Consider the following 16,774-nt stretch of genomic DNA (forward strand, 5'->3'; position numbering starts at 1 on the left):
GTAAAACAAACTTATATTTACGTTTTATAGCGTTGGTTCTCAAAGTGGGGTCCGGGGACCCCCAGGGGTACTTGAGGGGGTTCCAGGGGGTCCCCTTCTAAATGATGGACAGGAACCAAATGGACCCTTATGGGTCTGTAATTCCGAGAGTGTACAAATGGAACCAAATTTGGGTCCATTTGTACACTCTCAGAGTTAAATCAACATTGATTTTATAATATAAATTGGGGTCCCAGAGATAGAAATGCTGTTAAATGGGGGTCTGTATAGCCTAATGCCTAATGCATGTCATAATAAGTGTCAATTTGGGGGTCCTTGACATGAAAAAGTTTGAGAACCACTGTTTTATAGGATTGTTGGCACTCCGCGGGTGTATTTGCAAAACCTTAATATTACGTTTTTTGCACTCAATGTGTTAATCTGTTGTTTTCTTTTGTTTTCAATCCTCTTTGCCGAACATAGCCGAGCTTGTAGATCTGCTATTCTCTGTGAATGAATGCTCCCCTCAGAATAGGGATGCTAGGAGTTCAAGTGGTTAATGTAAGATCCCATCACACAAACATTTGTCCGCCCCCCCCCCCCCCCCCCCCCCACCCCCCGTAGTAACTCTGAGGAGTTTGTAGAACACAAATTATCTTCTGAAAAGTAACAATTTTCAACACATGCTTTCCGCCCGAACAGAGACCATAACTCCATCTGCATGATGATCTGGTGGTGGTAGTATAATGAATAGTGATTTAATGATGTTGCAGGGTATTGAGTCATTGTTGACAGAGTAGTGACATCCACACACACACACACACACACACACACACACACACACACACACACACACACACACACACACACACACACACACACACACACACACACACACACACACACACACACACACACACACACACACACACACACACACACACACACACACACACAGACAGAACAGCCTCATTACAATAGCTTTGCAACCACTTTGTCGCTCAGCTTAATTATGCCGCCGTTCAGATCTGCCGACGCCAGCTGTAACAAACCCCTGGTTATTTAACCATTCTGTTGTGAAAAAAAACAATACAAAAAAAAACATGCTTACAGCTAGGTTGGGACTTATTTCTACATCTTTCTACATCAGTGGTTCTCAACCAGTGGTCCGGGGACCACCAGTGGTCAGCAGCCAAATACATATAATTCTGGGGGTCCTTGACATGAAAAAGTTTGAGCACCAACGATATAGCAACATACGTTTTTTTCAGAAAACTGTTGGGAAGACATTTGTAGAATCGGCCTCAGGTCTTAATGGGTTAAAGATTAGATTTTTCTAGAATAACAAGATCTACAGTTCAAGCTCAACTCAAAGTGTTTGCACCATGCCGCTGTTTGAGCTTGTAGATAGGCTGTTTTCAAATGGCCAAAAAGAGGGCTTTAGTGGCTATAAACTGTTCCTCATTATGTTTAGAGACCCCCTGGAACCTCGATCCTCGAGGGCCCAAGGGGTCCACTGCCCGAACCGGACCCCACTTTGAGAACCACTGGTTTATATGTCCCGCTCAGACCAGGGCTCTGTGCTTTGTGATGTGACGCTCTGACCTACATTAAGCCAGCCAGCCGCTTGTACAGGCAGCGCTACTAAAAAGGAGGTAGGGGCCGGGAGGTGGGGGGGGGGGGAGTGGTGTAAAGTAACTAAGTACATGTACTCAAGTACTGTACTTAAGTACAATTTTGAGGTATTTTTTACTTTACTGGAGTGTTTCCGATGTTCAATACTTTTACTTCTACTCCACTACATCTCAGAGGCAAATATCTTACTTTTACTCCACTATTATTTGAAAAATGTAGTTACTTTGCAGATATATTATTACATATTATTATATTATAAAACATACATTAAGCACTTTAACCCTGTTTTATATATAGGCTATTTGAAAATAGCAGATCTACAAGCTCACAATGCGACGCATCGTGAGCTTGTAGATCGGCTATCTGAGCTTGTAGATCATCAAAAGAGTGACTCATCAACATTTCTCACTGCCCCCTCCCCCCCCGGGAGGGGGCAGTGAGAAATGTTGATGAGTCACTCTTTTCAAGTTAAAGCAAAAGGTTTTGTTGTTAAAAGGTTAAAGCACTGTGTTCTGATAGTAATCATTGCTATAGAGTGTTCAGTAACAGGGGGTCTCCCCGTCTCTCCAGCTCTTTAACAAACAGAAAACACATTTTGAGGTGGACGACAAAATGTCAGCCAATCAGGAGATAGTACCCATTATAGTACGCTTTTCAAAGCGTTTTGTATACATTTGGAAAACGTGTGAAAGGGGACATTCTGCAAAATGAGTACTTTTACTTTCAGTAATTAAGTACATTTCAACGCAAATACTTTTGTACTTTTGCTCAAGCAGATTTTGAATACCAGACTTTTATTTGTAACAGAGTATTTCTACATTGTGGTTTCTGGTACTTTTACTTAAGTACAACATGTGAGTATAGGCTACTTTCACTACAAAGTTCAGAATCAGGAGCTCTTCCTCCTGCACCGCTGCTATTGACCGTGAGCACCATGTGATCACGTTCGGGTACAACCTCAGCTGTCTGCGGTGCATCGTGCTGCTCCCAGGCCCCATGTGGTGCAAACATTGGTTTTAAACGTATCAAAAAGCAATTACAGAGAATCAATGTCTGTAAATGTGTAATTGATTTCTCCAACCAAAGAATCTAAGCGTCTTAACTGTCCTTCACGCGGCATCCGAGATTGGTTTAACTGCAGGGCTATACCGTACAGTAATAAATATATTGCGTTATTTTTGTCAATGTCACATTTATGTATTCTTTCTAAAGTTTGGACGTCTCAGTTTTTTTGGCGGATAAAGTGCTTATGGTGTTTTGTTTATTTTTTCCACAGACAGTTCTCAAACTAAATTAAATATCTCTGCCCCTTAAATTCATTTTGTTTCATTGTGCTTCAACTGGTAAATTTGGACTGTATTTACAGCGTTGCCACACTATATGTTTTGATGGGATTTGTCAACAAAGCAAACAAACGGCCCTTCAGAGGTTGTTTGGCTCGAGAGCCAGCCGTTGAACCGTGTGATTAACCCATTAAGACCTGGATCTGTGTCATTTTTAGATTTGAACTAAAAAGCATTATTTTACACTTTGGGCTATTCAAAAATAGCAGATATACAAGCTCATAGCGCGGCACCGAGTGCCGCGCTATGAGCTTGTAGATCTGCTATTTTTGAAAAATCGTGAAAATGTGTGCAAATCTTTGAATACATATATTTTTAAAGCGAACATTTTTAACTCAAATCGTTGCTTTTGGGGGGTCCCAGGAACAAAATATTTTGATGTGGGTCCGCGGCCAAATACATATCCTTTTGGGGGTCCTTGACATGAAAAAGATTGAGAACCACTGATATAGAAACGTACGTTTTTCAGAATACCGTTGAGATTTAGGAGACATGTAGAATCGGCTTCAGGTCTCAATGGGTTAAAAAACGGTGGTGTTTTGCGCCGAGCGGCGAGTTCATTTCACAATGAGCTTTACGTCCCCCGCTCTCCCACTGTCACCTTCCCTGCACTGTCCCTGGTTCAGATGAGGACGCACCCCCCCCCCCCCCCTCTTCTTCCTCTCGCCGCACATGAGGAGGTCTCGCCGGATCGCAGTGATCTGAGCCTTGAGGGGGAACCCGGGCAGGCAGCCCCCCCCCCCCCCTCCCCCCCTTCCCTTCTGTCTCACTCACCCCGTCAGTGTTGCCACGTCTGCTTATTATAACTCTGCTGTCGGGCAGGAACCAGCCATGTTCAAAATATAAGCTTTTCAGGAAATGAAAAACAAAAAAAAACAAGACATGACTCAGTCACGTATACCAGCATTCAGAACGGTCGCTAAGCAGCGCGTACGCTACGCAACGCGTACGCTACGCAGCGTGTAGGCAGAGGTGCAAAGTAACTAAGTACATTTACTCAAGTACTTTACTTAAATTGTGTCCTATATATCAGTGGTTTTCAACCAGTGGTCCGGGGACCACCAGTGGTCCTTGAGGGGGTTCCAGGGGGTCCCCAGCCAAATTAATAATTAGGAACCAAATGGACCCTAACGGGTCCATTTGGTTCCATTTGTACACTCTCAGAGTTAAATGAACACTGATGATGATACTACAGTGTAGATTGGGACCACCAAGGAATCAAAATGGTTGAGTCCCTGGCATATCTTTTCAAATGGGGGTCCCTGGGCTAATATGTGTCAATTTGGGGGTCCTTGACTCAAAAAAGGTTGAAAACCACTGCTATATATTACTCTGTGTCACGGCGATTTGAACCGACGGCAGGCGTGTGTATGGTAGCCTTAGAGGCAAGAGGCGTGTCTAGTACCATAGCTTGGGAGGACGAGAACGCCCGTTCAGAGTATGGGAAAGTATCCCCATTGGCTTATAGGACAGCCAATGATCGAAGACATGTTGAGAATATGTCGAGAAATGAATAGTGCTGATGAGTCTCTTTATAGACCCGCATTGCATGCTGGTAAAAAACATGTTTTTTGAAGAACACAATACTGCCTTATCAAAGTTGCTACGGTGACTTCACACATTGTCAGATAGATACTCGTATGTGTCATTATCAGTGGTGTAAAGTAACTAAGTACATTTACTCAAGTGCTGTACTTAAGTACAATTTTGAGGTACTTTTACTTTACTGGAATATTTCAAAATTGTCTATACTTTTACTTCTACTCCACTATATCTCAGAGGCAAATATTGTACTTTTACTCCACTATAATTATTTGAAAACTTTAGTTACTAGTTACTTTGCAGATATAAAGTATTACATTATAGAACATACATTAACCACTTTAGCCCTATTTTATACATACAGTAGGCTATTTGAAAATAGCCGATCTACAAGCTCACAACGCGTCGCATCGCGACGCGTTGTGAGCTTGTAGATCTGCTATTTTCAAACCTTTTAGTACTTTTACTTTTGGTACTTTAAGTACATTTTGATACCAATACTTTTGTACTTTTACTCAAATACATTTTTAATTCCGGACTTTTTACTTGTAATGGAGTACGTCTAAATTGCAGTATTGATACTTGTACTTTAGTAAGACATATGAGTACTTTTTCCAACACTGGTCATTATATCATCATCACTTTACCATAATACAGCTTAAGTAGAGTTAGGAGGTTTTTGACCATTAATGTGGAGTTGTTTTGTCCATTGATTAGAATGACGTTGGAGTTTGTTTTCATAGACCAACACTGCTCCCCGTCTCCCTTGGAGAAACGTTAGCCAGACATCACAAGAGATGCTGTTGTTGTTGTTGTTGCTGCTTTTTTTTTGTCACTTCAGACTATTGTGTCACAAAGCAAGAGTCTTCAGACTATGAGAGACATTGACCACTGCCAGCGGAGAGGAACTCGAACAGAGCGAGGAGGGGACTGTATAGCGAGTATAACAGTCGGTATTGTGGGGGGGGCGGCTGGCTGAAGACAGAATCAGAATGGGAATAGCCCGAAAGCAAGAAAAAAACATTCTGCTCCTCCGACAACAATGGATACATTGGCTGCCCCGTTCGCAACTTTTTACCAAGGTACAAAAGCTGCCGACTCGTGCGTATCAATGCTCCGTTGTGTGACTCAGACCTGTAAAGTACTGTAGTCTACTCTGTAGGTATAGGCATAGGCTACTGTCAGATGTCCAGAAGCAGTCCAAAAGAATGCATAATGGTCCTGGGATTCATGAATTCAATTACAGAGGTGACTAGCTGGTGTCTGTCTGTCTGTCTGTCTGTCTGTCTGTCTGTCTGTCTGTCTGTCTGTCTGTCTGTCTGTCTGTCTGTCTGTCTGTCTGTCTGTCTGTCTGTCTGTCTGTCTGTCCGTCCGTCCGTCCGTCCGTCCGTCCGTCCGTCCGTCCGTCCGTCCGTCCGTCCGTCCGTCCGCCCGCCCGCCCGCCCGCCCGCCCGCGCACACTCACTTGCTACAAGTGAGGAAGTCACAAGTTGACACGGAACCAGTAGATTATTAACACAGTATTATGGTGCCAGTAAAGGCTGGGAGAGTGTGTTGTTACTGTTGTTTTATGGTCGTTTAATTCTTTAATTAAGACATTATTAAGACCAGTCAAAATTGTATTCCAGCCACAGTCAGTTACGTCTGTGCGTCTGTGCCTCTTTCTCTGCTCTCATGCAAGACCAAGAAGTCCCAAGAGATCATATTCACTGCCTCATAATGGTGGGAATGGTGTGAGGAAAATGCCTCGGTCTTTGCCTTGTATCCTCCAGGCAGCAAGTCGTCGTTCTGTCTTTTATTTCTTCTTTTATCACGTTTTAATGTATGCGGCCTATATTCAGAACGCCGGCGCTTTGAAATAGAGGCTTTTGAGTATAATCTTCACACGTCCCCGGGAGAGGCCGGCGGCCTTTCTCCTTTTGCGACGGGGCGGGCGGGGTGGGTGGGGGGGTTGGATGTAAGGGAGAAAAGGGATTGGCAGTCGAGGCATACAGAAGTGGCGAGGAGAAGCAGGCAGAGCCGTGCCAGGGGCTTGCGGTCAACCTCTGGGTTGACCGCAGAGGCCTTGTAATCCCCCCCCGCCATAACCTGCCACTCACCGCGACCGACTGGATCCGCTTCCATATATCAAAGAGCCCCCAGCCCCAGCCCCTTTCCCCTTCCTCCCAGTGTGGTGGAAAGTAACTAAGTACATGTACTCAAGTACTGTATACTTAAGTATAATTTTGAGGTATTTTTTTTTATTTACTGGAGTATTTCCAATTTCCAATATTTTTTACTTCTACTCCACTACATCTCAAAGGCAAATATTGCACTTTTTTAGCACTTAGATTTTGATTATTTTTACAAAACCACTTCAGACCTATATATATATATATATACTTTGCGACAAGGTTGTGAGCTTGTAGATCTGCTATTTTCAAAGGATTTTCACACAGTTTATACGTTTGAAAACTCTGTTTTGATGCGAATACTTTTGTACTTTTATGCAAGTACATTTTTAATACTGGAGTTGTACAGTACTTGTAACAGGTTACATCTACAATAGGATATTGATTATTTCACTTACGAAAAAAAAACGTTGAGTACTTCTTCCATCACTCCTCCCTCCTCCTACTGCCGACCGTTATCCGATTTTCCCCCCGGGGGCCGGGCAGCAGCTGACTCCGTTGTCTCTGGGGCTCTCGGGGGCAGCGGGGAGGCGGGGGAGGGGAGGGGAGACGCAGATGGCGGCCCCTGCCAGATTGTCCCGGACACCTCGTCTTCTCGTTCAGCGGGCACAGATCTCCCAGCCAGCCAGCTAGCAAGCCAGCCAGCGCCTGGCACGGAGGACTGACCAGCCACCACACAGCCCCCTTGGCGACGCCGTTTAGGAAGCCGCTTAATGGGTTTAGGCACATTTGCTAATTGGTCGACACGTTTCCGATTGGGAGCATGTTTGGAGGGCGGTGCTTGTGGTCATGAGCAGTGGCTGGAATCCCACTTAAGAGCTTGTTCTCTGCTTGGTATGTATGTATATGTGAGGAGAGAATTCACGACAAGAAAAACACCCCAAGGAGTGAGGGCCAAATTAATTCATTAGTTGTTGGGAAACAAGTTTAATATGAGGGGGTCCCTGCATCATCTATCTCTCCGGTAAGGGGGCCTGAAGAACGTTGGAAGACCCCTGAACTCTAGTCCATATCTAGATGGCAATATCAGTTTTTTCGATGGCATAAGTGTCCTTGTATTTGTTAATAAGGACTACATAATTGTGTCTGCACTCTTCCCCCCCCCCCCCCCTCTATACTATTTTTTTTTGCCGAAAATAGCCAACCTACATGCGCACAGTGCACTGTGACGCGTTGAGAGCTTATTGATTGGCTATTTCTGGCTTGTGTTCCCCCAGAATAGGCAACTATTAGGCATGCTTTAGGTTATGTGTTTAATACATACATTTGTTTGGAAAGCACTTTGTGTCAGCTGCTGTTGTTTTAAAATGTGCTATATAAATAAAATTGACTTGACTTGACTTGACATACATACTGTATACGTTCCTATCACACAAAGGTGGTCCCCTTGTAGTAACTCTGAGGACCTCCAGGACCACCTGTTGAAGACCCATCGTTTATGAGAATGAGACTGCCAAAATACATCTTCTTTCAACACCATCTTCCGGGAACACATCTGTGTCATTTTAGATTTCTTTGGCTATTCAAAAATAGCAGATATACAAGCTCATAGCGCGGCACTCTCACTCACATGCTTGTAGATCTCCCCCCCCCCCCCCAACCCCGTCCCCAGAAACAAAGATTTGAGTTACAAATGTTCGCTTTAAAAAAAAAGATATATATATTCAAAGATTTGCACACATTTCAAAAAAATATAAATAAAGAAATGCTGCGCTATGAGCTTGTAGATCTGCCATTTTTGAATAGCCAAAGAAATCTCAAAATGACACAGATGCGTTCCCAGTGTTCATGGATTGATGCAGTTGTTTGAAGTTTGAAGGATTGTTCTGCGGTCCGTCATTATTGAGCTCAAGTTCCCTCCGCTATTATTAATACAACACAATACTATAGGACGTCAAAACCCAGAGACTAAATACAGTGGTGTGTGTTTCACTGACAATAAAACGGGGAGCATAAGGCGCTGCCTAATGGGGCGACAGGCAGCGGCTCATGGAGGCAGAGAGCGGGGGGCCGCTAGGGAACGGGACGTTTCCCGGTTTGTTTCCCCATCACACCCGGTTCCTCCTGCCTGCCTCGTAGTGTCGGAGCGTCCTTGAGCAAGCTAGGCTACTGAACCGCAGTGGTGGAAAAAGTACTGAAATTCTTTACTTAAGTAAAAGTACCAATACTGCAATATAAAAATACTCTGTTACAAGTAAAAGTCCACAATAAAAAATGTACTTGAGTAAAAGTACAAAAGTATTGTGATCAAAATGTACTTAAAGTACCAAAAGTAAAAGTACTAAGATTAGGGGTGTGCCGATATATCGTCCCGCGATATATCGCGATACGTTTTCGCGACGATATGTATCGTTTTGGGGAAAAAAAATATCGTTTTTTTTACACCAATCAAAATAATCAGGCATGCAAACAGCACCGAGGTGAAAAGGGTGACAACATGTTGTTTTTTTTCGGGTCAGGTGTCACACTATTGCCCTATTTGGATTCAAAACGGCTGAAAAGCTACAAGTTTGCATGTCTGAATAATGCAAAAACAGAATTATTTGTTTGCATTTCCTTTTTTTCTCCCCCATTTATTTTCATAATAAAAAAAGTGCGTATCGTATCGAAATCGTATCGAAGTTGTGAGCCAAATATCGTATCGTATCGTTTCGTGAAATTAGTGTATCGGCACACCCCTAACTAAGATATATATAAAATAGCCGATCTACAAGCTCAAAACGCGTCGCTATTTTCAAATAGCCTAGGTATAAAATAGGGCTAAAGGGGTTAATTTCTGTTTTATAATGTAATCATTTATATCTGAAAAGCAACTATAACTAAAGTTTTCAAATCATTGTAGTGGAGTAAAAGTACAATATTTGCCTCTGAGATGTAGTGGAGTAGAAGTAAAAGTATTGGAAAATGAAAATACTCAAGTGAAGTACAAATACCTCAAAATTGTACTTAAGTACAGTACTTGAGTAAATGTACTTAGTTACTTTCCACCACTGCTGAACCGCTAACTGCTCCAGGTTGGTGGGTGCCTTGCATAGTTTCCTTTGCCGTCTGTGTGTGTGTGTGTGTGAGTGAAAGTGTTGCACATTTTAAAGGGCTTGGGACATACACAAGCTATATAAATGACCGTTTAATATCGTCACTGTTGGGTGTCTAAAACCGTTACGTTTCATTGGTTGTCATTGGTTCAATATTTATAAAACCCACAGACACTCGTAACCGCTTGGAATTACACTTTCAACATTTTTCAAAAATATCGAAAACAGCCGATCTGCAAGCTCACAACGCGCCGTGAGCTTGTAGATCAGTTGTTTTCGCTACTTTTTTTGTGACACTCTTCTACGACGAAGTAGGGCTTTAACTCTTTCACTGCCAGAGTATAGGCCTATATACTAATAAACTCACCCACTGCCAGTGTTTTTTGTGTTTTATAACCTTTTCGACTGGTCACAGAACATTTTTTATCCAATATGATCTGTCGTCGGACCGTGTGTAAACACAAAAAGTATCCGTAGCCGTCCCACAGAGGAAAAAAACAATTCACCCGCGAGGTGCCTTTCCATGTCACAGGCACGCTGAAAAGAACACACGTCATCCGAAATCTTCGGATGACGTTATTTTTCCGTATCTGTGTGAGTTAAGAGTGAAAGTGATCACTCGGGTGACAGAGAACAGCTCAATCTTTTATAAAACAATTGAAAAAGAATCAGGACCGGAACTCCCGTCCGTGGCAATGAAACAAAATGTACTTAAAGTATCAAAAGTAAAAGTACAAAATATCTGAAAATAGCAGATTTACAAGCTCACAACGCGTCGCATCGCGACGCGTTGCTATACATAGGCTATTTTCAAATAGCCTATGTATAAAATAGGTTTAAAGTGGTTAATGTAAGTTTTATAATATCATAATTTATATCCGAAAAGTAACTAGTAGCTAAAGTTTTCAAATAATTGTAGTGGAGTAAAAGTATAATATTTGCCTCTGAGATGTAGTGGAGTAGAAGTAAAAGTATTGGAAATTGGAAATACTCAAGTAAAGTACAAATACCTCAAAATTGTACTTAAGTACAGTACTTAAGTAAATGTACTTAGTTACTTTCCACCACTGACAATATGTTACGATTTTCTGCAGAAGAGAACACACTGGAGCAGCTCAGACAATAACAGCCTCTTGTATTAAGGTGCTAATACCAACGGATAAAGACTGACATTTCGATGCTATCCCCCCCCCCCCCTCCCCCCTCCCTCTCTGTGTTCTTCTCCTCCTCCTGTCCAGGGTTTCTAAGCACAGGCGACCAGGCCGCCAAGGGGAACTACGGCCTCCTGGACCAGATCCAGGCCCTCCGCTGGATCAAGGAGAACATCCAGGCGTTCAAAGGCGACCCCAAGAGGGTGACCATCTTCGGCTCGGGCGCCGGGGCGTCCTGCGTGAGCCTGCTCACGCTCTCGCACTACTCAGAAGGTATAGGCGCGCGCACACACAAACACACACACACACACACACACGCACGCTCACACTGCGCCACTTTCTCTTTGCCTTTCTTTGCATCTACAGCAGTGGCTCTCAACCAGTGGTCCTTGGGGGGGTACCAGGGGGTCCCCAGCAGAATTAGTTAATATAGCATCACAATCATTTTAACCATTTAACTTTGGCTATTCAAAAATAGCAGATATACTGTACAAGCTGATAGCACGACACTAAAGGCCATTGCACACAGGATTATTCGCACGGGAAAAACGCACCCTGCTTGAGCCAACCTAATAATCGCAATAATCGCATCCTGTGTGCAATGGCCTTAACCCTGCAAGGCCCAGTGTGATTGCACGATCACATTTATGTTTTATAAAATAAATAGTTTAAATAAGTTGTTTTCCTCCTCTTTTTTGCAAGTGAAAATTAATTCGGGCCTTGCAGGGTTAAGTGCCGCGCTATCAGCTTGTAGATCTACTATTTTTGAAAAATCGTGAAATGTGTGCAAATCTTTGAATATATATATATATTATTAAAGTGACATTTTTAAACTCAAATATTTGCTTTTGGCGGCCCTTGGCACACAATATTTTCAGAATGGGGTCCGCGGCCAAATGTATCAATTTAGGGGTCCTTGACATGAAAAAGGTTGAAAACCACTGACACAGAATCTCTCTCTCTCTCTCTCTCTCTCTCTCTCTCTCTCTCTCTCTCTCTCTCTCTCTCTCTCTCACACACACCCCCCCCCCCCTTCCTATGTCACACTTCTCATTGAATTCAGACATTGATTAATTGCACTGTGAATGATTTTTCATTTGGTCTTGTCGTTAGTGGAATGTGACAGGATGTGAGTGTGAATCGGACCCATACTGTCACACTGTTGCATACAGACAGACACATTTCTTTGTCACTTTACACCGTTTATGCCAGGGGTCTTCAACAGGGGGTCCGGGACACTAGGGGGTCCTCAGAGTTAAATACCAGGTCTTATGACTTTTTTTTTTAGACCTGGAGGCGCGGCCATGGCTGTCTGGCCATTTTGAGAGGCCAAGCAGCCTTGGCCACACCTGGTACTTGAGACACGCAAAATAGGGCCCCTATTCTGAGAGGAAGATTATCCGAAAATAGCAGATCTACAAGCCCACAACGCCTCACATTGTGAGCTTGTAAATCTGCTAAAAGGACAAGTCTACTTGATGGTTTAAGTGGCTAAAAGACATTGATTTACACAACACTGACAAAGCTATCTATGAAATCTATGAGAAAGTTGAATCTGCAACGCAATTGTATACACATTCATCTCTCTCTCTCTCTCTCTCTCCCTCTCTCTTTCTGCTAAGCGGTCATTGGCCTGAAAAACGTTGCTCTGTGGATCTGCACACTTGCAGATCACACTATACTTTTTGTCCTTTTTGGCATTCATCATGGTCAAAACATACATATATATATATAATATAGGGTCCTCACTCCCTGTGGGACGTACTGGAGTGTCACTGAATTCAAATTGAACGCCCTGAGAAGCAAACACAGTGTAGGATCCAAAAATAGAACCTAAAATGACCCTCCGAGAGAGAGAGAGAGAGAGGAAGAGGGTGAGTTATGGTTCTGAAGAGGTGGGGGCGGTGGGAACACGGCGAGGCGTTTCTGATAAGCAACGCTTCATGGAGTCACACGGCCCGCTTTTAACCTTCATTCCCTGTTCCAAGAGCTGAGCTTGGTTCTCAATGTCTGGTACAGCTAGGGGACCCCGCGGGGGTCTTTGATGAGGTTCCAGGGGGTCCCCAGCTAAATGAGGAACGGCACTATATTACTTTTTTTTTTTTGCCTGTTTCGAAAATAGCCGATCTACAAGCTCACGACATAAGACATGGTGTGAAACAATCAGTGGTGGAAGAAGTACTCAGATATTTTACTTGAGTAAAAGTAGCGATACTATAATATAAAAAATATTCTGTTACAAGTAAAAGGCCTGTGTTCATAATGCTAGTACAAAAGTATTGGCATCAAAATATACTATAAGTACCAAAAGTAAAAGCACTAAAATGTTTGAAAATAGCCTATGTAGAAAATAGGGCTAAAGTGGATAATGTATGTTTTATAATAATAATTTATATAAGTTACTAGTAACTAGTAACTAAAGTTTTCAAATAATTGTAGTGGAGTAAAAGTATTTTGCCTCTGAAACAATGGAAACGATGGGTTAAATTAATGCAATGGATAGGTGGCACTACGGAAGGGACACATGCTTCTGGTACAGGTGGCAAGCATGCAGCATATAAAAATAATCAGCAGGTACATAAATAGCAGGTATATATGGTTAGGTGGCGTAACTGGCGTTACAACATGGCAACAGGGCTCAGTGCTTGTTAGCAGTCTGATGGTTGCCGGGTGAAAACTGTTTCAGAGGTTTGCATTAAAGGGATAGTTCACCCAAAACAAATATTTTTTTCTATCGATTAGAGTCACCCCATGGAGACTTGAATTCATGGATGTCTCATTCCTAAGCCAATGATGTGATGACCAGCGGACCGGTAGGCAGCGGTCCCGGTAGGAGATACAAAGGAGACTCTTTGTGTCTCCTATTGGAACCTGCTGCCGGTCATCAAATCATTGGATTTGTAATGTGAGAAAAAACAAAAAAGATATCCATGAATTCAAGTCTCCATGGGATGACTAATGGATAGAAAAAAAGTCATTTGGGGGTGAACTATCCCTTTAAGCCGGTGTGCAGACATATTTTCACTCTGAATGCTGTTACTCACTCTGCCCTGCTGCACACAGTGACAGAATGCATGGAGGTGATAACAATTCCTTTAGAACTAGTGATCTGAAGCACTGTCAGGTGGCTTCCCCTTTTGATCAGACACACACACACACACACACACACACACACGCACACACACACACACACACACACACACACACACACACACACACACACACACACACACACACACACACACACACACACACACACACACACACACACACACACGGCACACTGATGCACTACCCTAGGTTCGCTTGCCGTGTAGAATATGTCTGCGGTCGCTGCATTATTTGTGTAACCATCCGCAAGAAACGGATAGCGAGGTGTGCGTGTGCGTGTGTGTGTGTGTGTGTGTGTGTGTGTGTGTGTGTGTGCGTGTGTGCGTGTGCGTGTGACTGTGCCTATACCTTCTGAGTAGTGCAAGAGCCTCCCAAATGTACACCCAGGCATCCTGATCTGAGTAGATATACTATGAACCGGAGGGTCAGTTTGGTCAAACAACTAGTTATTTTCGCGTCTTTGGATTCTATGAGAGTCTCAGTTTATAGGGAGAGATGAGGCCTGTAGGCTATAGTGGAAGAAGTACTCTGATATTTTACTTAAGTAAAAGCAGCAATACCACAATATACAAATACTTTGTTACAAGTAAAAGGCCTGTGTTCAAAATGTTACTTGAGTAAAAGTACAAATGTTTTGGCTTCAAAATACACTTAAAATACCAAAAGTAAAACTACTACAATACGGTATAAAATAGGGCTAAAGTGGTTAATGTATGTTTTATAATGTAATAATTTGTATCCGCAAAGTAACTAACTAAAATTTTCAAATAATTGTAGTGGAGTAAAAGTACAATATTTGCCTTTGTAGAAGTAAAAAGTATCGAAAATTAGAAATGCTCCAGTAAAGTAAAACATACCTCAAATTGTACTCAAGTACAATACTTGAGTACAAGTACGTGACGCATGGTTTTTAAGTGCGGCGTGAGGTGAACGCCAGGTCCTCGTAGAGTTGCACCTTTCCCAGGAAAAGAGGCCTCCGTTCTTCTCTTGGGTGAACTCCCCGGGGTTTACTTACTTTAGAAGCAATTGCATGCAGACTTCTTTTTGCTGTTGCATCTTTCCCTCTGCTATTAAGCCTTCAGAGAAAGTGAAAACAGCAAAGCAAGGTGCGTTCTGGGAAATGGAACGTGCTCGTTTAAAAGTAGGGAGAAAAGTTCACCTAAACTACCCGCATTACACAGTAAACATCCCAGCACGTTTCAGGAGCGCTTTTTTACCCTAATGTTTAGGGTAGGCTAAATGTAGGGTTCCCAACTCCCAGAGATTAGATTAAGGGATACCTATCCTGGCTGCGTGGCCACAATTTTTTTTTGGGGGGGGGGGGGGGGGGGGGGGGAAGTCAAACCATAATCTTCTACCACACTTTATAGCCAACCTTATTTTTTTCCCCCACTCAGTTCTATACTTTTGACATCTCAGTCTTTTGTTTTTTTTTCTTTAGACATTCAACTTATATGTTCTGAGACGGGTAGCACTGTGGCATTGTCATGATGCAGGTTTGTTGTGGTTTGAATTTACAGTCTATGGGGTTTGAATGGAGGGAAGGTGTGGGGGGGCAGAGACCGTATCTTAGCAACACTGAAAGTGCTAACTCTCGTTGGTCGTGTCATGAGTAAATGAGCTAATGAGCTGAGGGCACTTCCAGACGCCCAGACTCGCACAGCTCACAAGCAGTCACACAGCAACGAGAGGGGGAGAGAGTCAGTGGGAGTAGGACAGCAGGATCCCTGTCATTTACCAAATAAATCGCTGTGTCATTCATGTTGATTCCCGGAACAAAATGGGTCCCGTATCAGTTCATTACGGAACGCGTCTTTTAGTTTCCAAAGACGCAGTGGTGTAAAGTAACTAATTACATTTACTTAAGTACTGTACTTAAGTACAATTTTGAGGTATTTGTACTTTACTTGAGTATTTCCAATTTCCAATACTTTTACTTTTACTCCGCTAGATCTCAGAGGCAAATATTGTACTTTTACTCCACTACATTTATTTGAAAACTTTAGTTACTAGTTACTTTTCAGATATAAATTATTACATTATGAAACATACATTAACTACTTTAGCCCTATTTTATACATAGGCTATTTGAAAATAGCCGATCTACAAGCTCACAACGCGTCGCATCACGACGCGTTGTGAGCTTGTAGATCTGCTATTTTCAAACATTTTAGTACTTTTACTTTTGGTACTTTAAGTACATTTTGATACCAATACTTTTGTACTTTCACTCAAGTACATTTTGAATTCTGGACTTTTACTTGTAACAGAGTATTTCTATATTGCAGTATTGATACTTTTACTTAAGTAAATAATTTGAGTACTTTTTCCACCACTTACGGGACGGTTGGTAACCCTAGCTAAATGGGACATACATTTTAGAGTAGGCGATGTAGAGCATCACTTTGTTATATCTACTTTGCTACTCATGGAAGTAATATTACGTCAAGGCCCCCCAGGGGTCCTTGAGGGGGTTTCAGGGGGTCCCCAGCAGTTAATATACAGTTGCATCAGAATCAGTTTAACCACTTGAACTCTTTTTTTTTAATGTCTCAGCTATTCAAAAAACTACCCGATCTACAAGTGCACAAAGGCATGGTCACATGGCTTTTTGATATTTTGAATACAAAACTTCTCTTGTGGGTGTACCTTTTCAGATAGGGGTCTGGGTCCGCAGCATTACATAGGCCTACACTATATGTAATGCATTAGCTCACCAGTCTGGACTAACAGTACTAGTATATAGTATCATTTTGAGGGCATATTACATTTTCCCTGAGTGGTCGCCGGGCAGGGTTATTAAAGAG

The 16,774-nt window shown here is 42.6% G+C and overlaps 1 protein-coding gene across 1 annotated transcript in view; it reads left to right on the plus strand.

Annotated features, from left to right (window-relative positions):
- The window catches only part of nlgn4xa (neuroligin 4 X-linked a), a gene marked incomplete at its 3' end in the record, with an annotated part of 218,204 nt that overhangs the window by 161,758 nt on the left and 39,672 nt on the right, over positions 1–16,774 (plus strand). The window contains exon 3 of the mRNA XM_084050661.1: positions 10,944–11,129. Within this exon, the coding sequence (XP_083906787.1) occupies positions 10,944–11,129 (186 nt within the window). The remainder of the gene's footprint in view (positions 1–10,943; positions 11,130–16,774) is intronic.

This window comes from Gymnoscopelus microlampas (genome assembly GCF_963454915.1).
Source record: "Gymnoscopelus microlampas genome assembly, chromosome: 24".
NCBI classification, from domain to species: domain Eukaryota; kingdom Metazoa; phylum Chordata; class Actinopteri; order Myctophiformes; family Myctophidae; genus Gymnoscopelus; species Gymnoscopelus microlampas.